The sequence below is a fragment of the Narcine bancroftii genome, chromosome 6, assembly GCF_036971445.1.
Source record: "Narcine bancroftii isolate sNarBan1 chromosome 6, sNarBan1.hap1, whole genome shotgun sequence".
NCBI lineage: Eukaryota > Metazoa > Chordata > Chondrichthyes > Torpediniformes > Narcinidae > Narcine > Narcine bancroftii.
Window position 1 is genome coordinate 25,494,945 of NC_091474.1, and position 11,199 is coordinate 25,506,143.

Consider the following 11,199-nt stretch of genomic DNA (forward strand, 5'->3'; position numbering starts at 1 on the left):
CTGGGACCTACCTGCCAATGAACGTAAACACCATCCGCCCCTCTGACGTAGGAAACAAGGGCACTGCTTTTTATTGTGTCAAACGTCACTAGACGCTACTGATGTTTGATGCATGCTAGTGACGTGGGAAGGAGTCGGGGGGGGGGGGGAAGAGTCTGACGGCGAGTGATGGCCGCGACCATTTAGTGGGGGCACAGCACCTCACTTGGGGGAGGCAATGCCCATGGATGCCCTTCCTTGTCGCTGAGAGGTGGGAGGAGAAGAGAAAGGGGGTGATGGGGGCAGAGGGCTGAGAAAGATGCTCTTTGATTCCTTCATTATCATGTACACTTGTTATCTTCTATTTGCAGTAAAGGACACAGAGGTGCCACTGGCCCAGCACTCCCACCAAAAAGGGAAAGAGAAGCAAAAGAGAATTCTTTCAGAGATACAGTCTCATTACCTCTAAAGTACAATGTAGGGAATAGAAGAATATGCATCATGTGCTTAGCTTAATTTGACATCCTGTTTGGCACAGACGTTGTGGGCTGTAGGGCCTGTTCCTGCGCTGTACTGTTCTACATTCTTAAAACCAGTTCATTGAGGAGATATCCACTTACTTTGCAGATCAACATTCGACTAACAATGAATGTTGACCTTAACCATGAATCCACATTTGGTCTCCACCTCAATATGCAGAAACTCGGTGCGCCATCACACAAAATCATTCCTAATTAGTCGCATTAAGCTCTCAGCCAGAGTACATCCTTCAACATCATTCAAGGTTCCTTTATTGTAGTGTATTAATGTGCAAAATGTAATGTTTGCAAAATTTGTTAATTTTTGCCTGCCGTAAAGGCACACAGAGACCCCATTAACATTGCCCGGTGCCCCCAAAAATAGGAAGAAGATGAGCAAAAAAGAATGTCCATGGATTCGCTTCCTGCGTAACTGCAGCCACAAGGACTCCTGTTCGAAACATTGGCAAACCCAAGCTCCAGATCTGAACCTACGGTACGATCAGGAAGCTGTTACCACCTGAGGACCCTTTGGAGCCCTTCTTGCCAATGACAACCTCTCAATGCCTGGTTCCTTCGAGCTGATCTCCAGCAGTTCATGGCATTTGTGGATCCTTCAGCCACGAGCCCCACGCTTGTCCACTGTCTCTTCCTTATAGGGCCTGCCTCAGTCATTCATGTCTGAATGGCAGCAACACTGATTAAATAGATTAGAGTAAAATTTCTTTTTATCCCTCTTTGGTTTATAAATCTCCTGGTCCAAAGCAAGCTTTTTTGACAAGCTGGTTATCAGTTTGCTAATCTTTATTCATAGTATCTTTCTCAGGCTGCACAAGATCTTGCAGCTGAATGGATGCAGCAGGCAAAAGTTCTGTGACACTAATTAAACCTCAAGAGTTCTAAATCTTTCCATTTATTGGTAACTTGAAGGCTTGCGGACAGATAAAAATAGTCTGATTCTCACTGGGAGGCTTCAGACTCTTGGCTGGAAACTGAATGTTTGCTCATCTATTGACATCATGAGCCAGGAATCTAAACAACAAACTTTAAGCTTGACTCTCACTCAAAGAGTTAGACGTTTTGCAAACAATGACTGAAGAAGGAACATTTATGACCAGCATTGCATGTTTATGCAGACCAGTTTGCAAAATATTACAAATACTGGATCTCCTGTGCATCAGCATCTCCGAGGATCTGTTCTGCAGCCTCCATGTCAATATAATCATAAAGAACGATTGCCAGCGGCTATACTTTGTGGAGTGTTTGAGGAGATTCAATATGTCATCGAAGATTCTCAAAAACTTCTGTGGGTGTACCATGGAGAGCATTCTGGCTGGTTGCTTCACTATCTGGTACAGAGATGCCAATGCTCAGGATAAGAAAAATCTCCAGAGGGTTGTTAACTTGGCCTTTGACATCATGGGACTAGTCTTCACTCCATCAAGGGCATCTACAAGCAGCGTAGTCTTAAGAAAACAGCCTCTATACTCAAAGTTCCCCACCACCCTCTTCACTCTAATCCCATTGGGAAAATGGAACTGGAGCCTAAAGACGAGCACTCAGCGGCACAAGAACACCTTCTTCCCTGCTGCCATCTGATTCCTGAATGACCAATGAACAAGACACTGCTTTACTTTGACTTTTTATACACTATTTTCATTTATTTTTTGTAAGGTATATCAGTGGCTTTGAAACCTTCTTTCCACTCACATACCACCTTAAGTGAACCCTATGCCATCGTTGCTCTGTGTTTAGTAAGGGATTACTTCAGGTGATATGTGGGTGGGGAAAAAAGGTTGAAAACAACTGCTCTAGACCCAATTGTTACTGAAATATTTTGCTTGAGAAAAATTGTCATTGGCCCATTTCCTTTGGAGTTATGAAACCATGCACATAATGAGTCAATTTGGTACAAATTAAAACAGTAGTTTACAAACTTTTTCTTTCCACTCACATACCTCCTTAAGTATCCCTTACTAATCACAGGGCACCTGTGGCATAGGGATTACTTAAGGTAGTGTGTGAGTGGAAAGAAAAAGGTTGAAAACTACTGGTTTATATAAATAAATGTTTTCACTGTGAGGCTCCTGCAAAACAACAAATTTTGTGACTTGTTCATGACAATAGATTCTGATTCTGAAATCAGCAGGTTGGGCAGCTTTCATGGCAAGAGAAGCAGTCAAAGTTTCAAGTCAAATGTTAACTCTCAAATCTGCCTCTTTATACTGAAGGAGAGGTTAATTCATTCATTTGATGAAGCAAAAATTTTCATTTCTTTGAGATCTCTATGGCTCAAACTCCGCTGATCCCCAGTTCTGAAACTGTCGGGAAATTCCAATGCATTGAACCAATTATGTCATCAAATAGCACTTCTAAATCTCCAGAAGCGCAGGTTGAAAGAGGGAGGAGGCATAGGGTAGGTCTATCCGCTCACAAGACAATCTGCTGGAGGAACTCAGCAGGTCGGGCAGCATCTATGGGCGGTGCCACCTTCCACATCTACTCAACCTGCACCTTCCACATCTGCTCCAGGAACCTGAGTAGGTTTGATTTACAGAGAAGTGCTAAGGAAATGTGGAATGGTTGAAGGTCTCATCTTTCAAGTCAGGTGTTAAATCCCTGGCTTTTTACAAGCTTGTCCCTGTTGTCAGGACTCACTTGGAGGCAATTTTGACAAAGTCAAATCAATAAGTTTTAAGAAATAAAAAAATTAGTAAAATTATTAGCTGCTAATTTCCTATCACCACGTAATATCAGAATTTATTGTTATGAACCTGTCATGGAATTTATTGTTTAGTGACAGCATCACAGTACAAACATTTATATAAATTACTTTACAAAATTTAAAAAAAGGTGCAAGAAAAAGTCAAAGTGAGGCAGAGTCTGTGCTTCATTGTTCAGGAATCTGATGGCAGCAGGGAAGAAGCTGTCCTTGTGTTACTGAGTGCTCATTTTCTGTACCTGTTACCTGATGGTAGCAGAGAGAAGAGGGCAGGGCCTGTGTGGTGGGGGTCCTTGAGGATAGAGGCTGCTTTCATAAGACACCGCCTCTCATAGAGTCCTTGATGGAGTGAAGTCTGGTACCTATGATGTTGCAGGCCGAGTTAATAAACCTCTGGAGTTTTTTCCTGCCCTAAGCGTTGACACTTCCATACCAGACCATGATGCAACCAGCCATGGTACACTGTTGAAGTTTTCTAGTCTTTAGTGACATACCAAATCTCCTCAAACTCCTCTATGTAACTTTTTTTTTTTTACATAGAATATGATACGTGTAAGGAACATGCTGCCGAAGGGAGAAGTATAGGCAGGTACTATTTCAACATTTAACAAAATTTAGACAGACACATGGATAGGATAGGTTTAGAGGGATGTGGGCTAAACGCAAGCAGTTAGGACACTTTGGTTGGTATGGGCAAGTCAAGCCCAAGGGTGTATTTCCATGCTGTGTGACTCTGTCTGGTTCCAATGAAATGGTAGGGGGCATTTTCACAGTGATACATTTCTGATTTCATCAAAGTATCTTGAATTTATCATGGCTTTTTTAAATGTGTGGATTATGACATAAAAATATGAATATATGTGAAGTCTTCTTTCAAGTGGACTCACTTTCACAGCAAGGTAGCACAGTAAAATGTCCCAAAGTGCTCCAACTTTGTGGCCTCAAGTCTCACTTGACCACAATTCTTGTTGACCACAAGAATTGGGACAGATCTTTCACCTACTGGCCAAGGGAGTACTGGGTGGGACAATAAAGCATGACTGTGTTGCCTTCATTTATCGACAGAAAGAACATAGGGGGTATACCAGGGGATTAGATTTTGGATGGAGATGCGGAGGACATGCTTTTCCCAGAAAAGAGCGGGTTTGTAGCATTCTCTGCCCAATGAAACAGTAGAGGCTGCCTCATTGAATATATTAATTAGGATACAGATGGATGGATTTTTGAAGGATCAGAGAATTAAGAGTTGTGGGTAAGTGGAGCTGAGTCCACGGCCAGATATGCCATGGTTGCGCTGAATTGTGGAGCCGGCTTGATGGGCTGGATTGCCTACTTCCTGCTCCTATTTCTCAGGTATAGGAGTAGCCCTTTGAGCCTGCTCTACCAATTAACATGACCACGGATGATCTGTCCCATTCTTCAACTCCGCCTCTATGTAAAATGCCCAATCTCTCAAAAATGCATTTATCTCTTCTCTGGATCCCTTCACATTTTTAATAGAAGATAATCTTCAATATCTTGATAAATATTTCCAACTTATTCCAGACAAGATTCCTGGTCATTGCAACATTGCCATTTATAGTTATTGCATCTCCCACGTTATTGCAAGGGATGGATGGGAAGGGCGCTGTGGGAATCCAGTTTTTCATCGCCCTACTTTCTGTTGCAGAGGGCCGTGCATGCGCCGTGGTCTTTGACTGCAAGTTCATCGAGACTTCGGCCACCCTGCATCACAACGTGACAGAGCTCTTCGAGGGCATCGTGCGTCAGATCCGCCTCCGCAAGGACAGCAAGGAGGCCAATGAACGGAGAAGGGCCAACCACAAGAGGAGGGAGAGTGTTACAAGAAAGGCCCGGCGCTTCCTGGACAAGTTAGTGGCAAAAAACAACCAAAAAATGGCCTTGAAGGTCAGGTCAAAGTCTTGCCACGACTTGTCAGTATTGTAAATCTACAGACATCCCAGCAAACCAACCTCCAATGGGGAACAGTCACCACAACTAGCTAGTTAAGTCAGGACCAAGACCCATTCACTTGTATTCCTTTCCTGGTAACTCCTGCTGGAGGTGTGGCCTCATGATCAGGTGGTTGCTTAATCCCCAAGGAGAACATCTGACTTGGTGAAGACAAGAGTGAAATGAGATGGGTTTCCTCACATCTTCGAGATGCCTTTCTATTTTCCAAAGGGCAAGAGTCGACCACAGTCTCACATGCAATGCAAAATCTCTTTCTCGTAACTTGTAGAGAGAACACTGCTGGTTGACACTTGGGGCAAACAAGGTTCTCTCCCATTTGCTTCTAATGATGATAATTCCATGCTTCATATTTAACAGAATAACCTGATCATCTTCTACTTAAGCCCCTTCCATTGTGCTACATTTCGGAATCTTGCAGGTCACCTGAGATCCAAAGCCCTCCCTCGATTTAGGACAGCAGAGGTCCTTGGATTGAAGAGCAGTTTCTAAAACCATTTACTACAAGAGGTCAGGTCTTCGAAGTTTTCAAAAAGTGGAACTGGAGACGTTGCCCTGTCCATAATTTAGTCTCATCAGACTCTCCAGGTTGGATAATATGCGAGGAGGTTACTTTTAGAATTTTGTTTGAGCTTAGATGAAAGAAAGATCACGTTGAAGTAGTCGTCCAGTAAATGAGTCTGAAATATGTTGGCTCTCCACGTGGAGAACTATAATCAGGCGCTGAATCCAGTGTGGCAACCACTGTTGTCATTGAGCTTGATCTCGCTGGATTCAATCAATTGATCAGATGGAGCTTCACTTGTACCTAAACCATTCCTTCAGTAGATTAGTGCATGACTAAAGAAGGAGCCATTATCTCTGAAGGAAGCCTTCAATCACTGCAACTGTGATCTTGGGTGCTACAGTTAGCGCAACGGTATTGCAGCTCCAATGACACTGGTTCGAATCTGGCACTGTCTAAAGAGTTCGTATGTTCTCCCTGTCACCTGTGTGGATTTTCTCAGGTGGCTCCAGTTTCCTCCCACACTCCAAAAATATACAGGGTTGGTAGGCTATTTGGGTACAATTGGACGGCACGGGTTTCAATAGCCAGAATCTGCTTCAGCCACGTTGTATTATTAAAATTAAACATCTCTTCCCATCTAATTTATACCTGACACATTTTTTCCTGTATTCCCTCATAAAGATGAGACTATTTGTCCTCTCCCTCCTCCTTTAAGTTGATGATTAAAACCTTCTTGACCAGGTATTTGATCAGGCGCCTACATTTCAGGCTCATCCCTTGATGAAGGGCTCAAGCCCGAAATGTTGGTTATGTATCCTTACCTTTGTTATATAAGGTACACTGTTTGACCTGCAGAGTTTCTCCAGCGTTGTGTTTTTATTTCAATCACAGTTATGTTCTTTTGTTCATAACTCTCCCACCGGACAAAATATCCCCACATCTACCCTGCCAAGCCCCCTTAAGATCTTTTGTGCTTGAATAGGCTCATCCCTCATTCTGCTAAATTCCAAAGAATACCAATGCTGTCTAACCATAGTCAGAACAACCCTGGGATTCCAGGAATTAGCCTGGTAAATGACCAAAACTGCATGTTACTCCAAGGGCAGTCTTCTTAATGTATCAGTGTATTGCGATGTCTCTGCTCCTGCGCACGTTTGGATGCCTCAGTTTAGACCCCTTCTTTGCATTTAGATAACATGGTCCATTATCTAAGAACATCCTAAAATGTATTTCAATTGAAACAAGAAAATCAGCTGATACTGCAATTGTAGTTTACACAAAAATACTGGAGAAACTCAGTAAGTCACGCAGCATTCATTATGTCGTAAAGATAAAGATACATAACCAACGTTTTGGGCCTGAGCCCTTCCTCAAGGTGAGAGCAAAATGCAGGTTGGTGTCTGGATAAAATGGTCGAGGGAGGAGCGGGGAGAATCACAGGGCCACAGGCAAGAGGTAATAGGTGGACATGGGTGGGAGGGGCAGAAGAGAAAAAAGCTGTGAGTAATAGAGGAGGGGATAGCTCTGTAAATGGAGAGGGTAGTGGGCAGAGAGCGGAGGAAAGGAGACAGAGGGATGGGGATGAGAGTGGATCCATGGAAACCAGAAATGTGAATGCCGTCTGGTTAGAAAGTGCACAAGCACAGTATGACGTTCTGGTCCTCCATTTTACGATTGGCCTTGGTTTGGCAGTCTATTGTAATTGAAGTTCTTGATTAAAAAACTTCATGCAGAGATTTCCTGTGCTCCACGATATAGCTGTCTCTAAGTGGAGCACAGGAAATCTCTGCAATTCCATCGTTAAAGGGAAGATTTAATTGACGGGGAAGAATAATTGACGGGGAAAGATATGCAGCCACGAAGCCTTTTTATCTCAAACTTAAGTAGCCTCATTTCTGGTGACTGTGCCTTCAAATTGGCTGTTGTCCACCCGTTGCTTTTTATTTTGGACATGCAAGATAACAGGCCCTTCCAGCCTATGAACCCGTGGCACCCAAATAGCCCAATAAACCTACAACCTCCCCCGTAGTGATTTGCAGTTTCATGGAGAACATACAAAATCCTTACAGATAGTGCCAGATTCAAACCAGTGTTGCTGGCGCTGTAACAACATTGAGCTAACCGTGACACTTCTCAGCAACATGTCAACCTCAGTTTGAACAATTTCAGAACTTGTCCTTCCATTGTACAACAAATCGCATCAATGTATATTTTTCTTTTCTTTTTTCAGTAACTTTTATATATATTTTTAAACAAATTAAAATTTTTCAAAAAACTTTACAGGAGTGGTATCAAACCAAATATGACACCAGGTCATGTAAAGAGACAAAAATACAAGGCTGGAGAAACTCATCCAGTCAAACAGTGTACCTTATATAGCAAAGATAAAGATACATGAAAAATGTTTCGGGCTTGAGCCCTTCATCAAAGGATGAACAAAATGTAGACAGGCGCCCGCATTTCAGGCTCATCCCTTGTCGAAGGGCTCACGCCTGTAATGTTGATTATGTATCTTTATCTTTGCTATATAAAGGACACTGTTTGACTGGCTGAGTTTCTTCAGCACTGTGTTTTTACTTCAATCACAGTGTCTGCAAACTTTTGTGTTACTCACGTAATGATGTTTACAAGCTCAAGGAGCAGAATCATTTTGAATAAATCTCTGCTTGGTGCTTTGATGCTAGTAAACAAGAACATCTGCTGATACTGGGGCCTACTGCAGTACACAAAAGTGCTGGAGAAACTCAGCAGGCCACGCAGCGTTCATCAGAAATAAAAAGGTAGTTGATGTTGCAGCTGTGATCATTTTTTAAATTGCACCTACTAATGGTGAAATACTAATTAACCTACTGGGGTAACCAAATATTGAGCTGTGATCTGGAACATTTCATAAGAATCTGTAGATAGTGATATGCAGAGCAATTAATCTGAAAAGCCAATTGAAGCAATCTCCAGAATGTAATATAATGCTTCCATCTCTTACTAATAGCTCAAGCCTACCTACGTTGTCAGCACCTCTTTGAAACTCTCTAGGTTATATTTCTTCTCAGACCCATGGATAGTGTCAATGGCAGTCTATTCCAGAAGATAATTCCCCTTCTCAGGCTGATCCTATTCCCAGAGGTCTTGTCACATGACTAGTCCACTACCATCATGCTATTGATTTCTCATCATCTAGCCACCCCCTTCTTTGAGACCAATTGGAGAATGAGTAAGAGTCTGGCATTTCTATTTGGATGATGGCCTTCAATTAAATGGACTATTCCCTATCTCCGATAGGTCAGGGTTAATTAAGATTTTAGTCCGGTTCGGCAGGTTCACAGAGAAGCGAGTCCAGACACAAGCTAACGAACAAAAAATGATTTTTATTGCTCACATGGGAAAATTGAAATGGGAAAGACACAAAACATCACTTGATGCTAAAACTGCATTAACATTGGATACAGCAATCTCTGATACCAGTGGCTATCCACACTCTCTCTCTCTTTATACACATGTAGTAATATTCAGTAACTACTCTTACCAGACAGGGTCCTCGATAACATAACATAACAATTACAGCACGGAAACAGGCCATTAGGCCCTTCTAGTCCGCACCGAACCAAACACCCCTTTCTAGTCCCACCTCCCTGCACAATGCTCCCGATTCCCTGAACCGACGGGATGTGGCTCAATGCTAAGTATTCCCACACAATACTACAGTCCCGCTCTAAGTGTAGTGCATACCTTACCAGTGACCCCTCCAGTGATGTCCACAGTTTGACCTGGTGTGGAGTAGCATTGGTAGTCAGGACCAAGAAGCAAAGAGAGTAATTGGCTGCATGTGGTAGGCTTTTAAAGTGCAATAAACCGGTGAGTCTGGCCTAGGTAATCAGTAGGTTCTTTAAAGGGGCCAGTGGTCAGGTGTGCTCCAAATAGGTGGCAGAGTCCAACCTTGAATTGGCAGATGAGATACAATGTTGAGAAATATACAGTTGTACATTTTGGAAGAGGAAATAAACAGGCAGGTGATCATTTGGATGTGGAGAAAATTCAAAATTCGGAAGTGCAAAGGGACTTGAGGGTCCTCGTGCAGGATAAGCTAAAGGTTAACCACCAGGTTGGATCAGCAGTGAAGAAAGTGAATTTTATGTTGGTATTCATTTGAAGAGGAATAGTGTATGAGTAAAGAGGTGTTGATGAGGCTCTATGGGGCACTGACGAGACCTCATTTGGAGTACTGTGTGCAGTTTTGGGCCCCTTATCCTGGAAAGGATGTAATGGTATTGGAAAGAGTACAGAAAAGATTTACCAGGATGATTCCTGGAATGAAAAGGCTAAAATAATGAGGAATGTTTAGTGGCTCTTGGACTGTATTCAGTGGAGTATAGAAGAATGAAAGGAGATCTCATATAAACATTTTGAATGGTGAAAGGATTGGACAGAGTAGATGTGAATAAGATGTTTCCCTTGGTTGATGAATCCAGGACAAGAGGGCACAGTCTTAGAATTAGAAGGTACCCATTTAAAACAGAGATGAGGAGAAATATCATTAAACAGAGGGTGGTGAATTTGTGGCCACATACAGCTGTGGATGCCCGAGCATTGGCAGAGCTTGAGGAGATTGATAGGTGTCTAATTAATCAAGGGATATGGGGAAAAGGCCAGAAATCGGAATTAGATGTGAGAATGGTTTAGCTCAAGGTGGAGTTGCAGAGCTGACTCGATGGGCCGAATGGCCTACTTCTGTTCCTTGTGATTGCCAGGTGACTTCTGACTAAGTTTGAGGTGGGAAGGTCGCGTGACCCTCCACAATCCACATTCCCACTAGGTTCCAGATGGAGAGACCACATGACCCTTCACAATCCACACTACAGTCAGCAAGCAATAAAGAGAAACATTCAATGAAAGTGAATTGAATGTGATTGTTTAAAGGATCCTGGGTGATCCATGCATTGGTGTTCAAAGGTCCATCTCTACTTCATTAGAGACTCCTGGACAAAACTGGAGGGGTGATAATCCTATTTGTAGACCCATGTTCCTATTTTTTTTTAATCTGAATCTCCAGGTGCTTCAGACAGTGAATGAGGAGTTTACATTGGACTTAACTTTGGAAACCCATGTACAGGTTCATTGTCCTCACTCTACAATGACAATAATGTACAGCATTTTCTACCCGCTTTCTACATTGACTTTTGTAGGTGAATTTTGAACCTATTTCTGTAATATAGACTTCATGTATTGTAGAATTTTGCAATAAAAACAGTCTTTGATCAGTACATCCAGGCTAAGTGACTAGAAATCTGTTTGCTGTTTGCTTGAAGTGATACAATCCAAAAAATTCATGCAACCTAGAGTAAATGGTTTTAAGCAATCATTTTTGGTCAAGATTGGACCACGCTAGTCCTGTGAGAAATTTTGCCAGCACATCTGACATTTTTGCAACGTCAGTCATGTGAAGACAGATGTGAAGACATGCCAGCATAAAGTGGGGATCTAAAATGGGGGGAGAGGCTTTTGTC

General features: G+C 42.6%; 1 protein-coding gene across 1 annotated transcript in view; it reads left to right on the top strand.

Moving 5' to 3' along the window:
• The window catches only part of rem1 (RAS (RAD and GEM)-like GTP-binding 1), a 51,480-nt gene extending 40,501 nt beyond the window's left edge, over window positions 1-10,979 (top strand). The window contains exon 5 of the mRNA XM_069884359.1: window positions 4,889-10,979. Within this exon, the coding sequence (XP_069740460.1) occupies window positions 4,889-5,166 (278 nt within the window). The 3' untranslated portion in view covers window positions 5,167-10,979. The remainder of the gene's footprint in view (window positions 1-4,888) is intronic.
• Window positions 10,980-11,199: the final 220 nt, after the last annotated feature.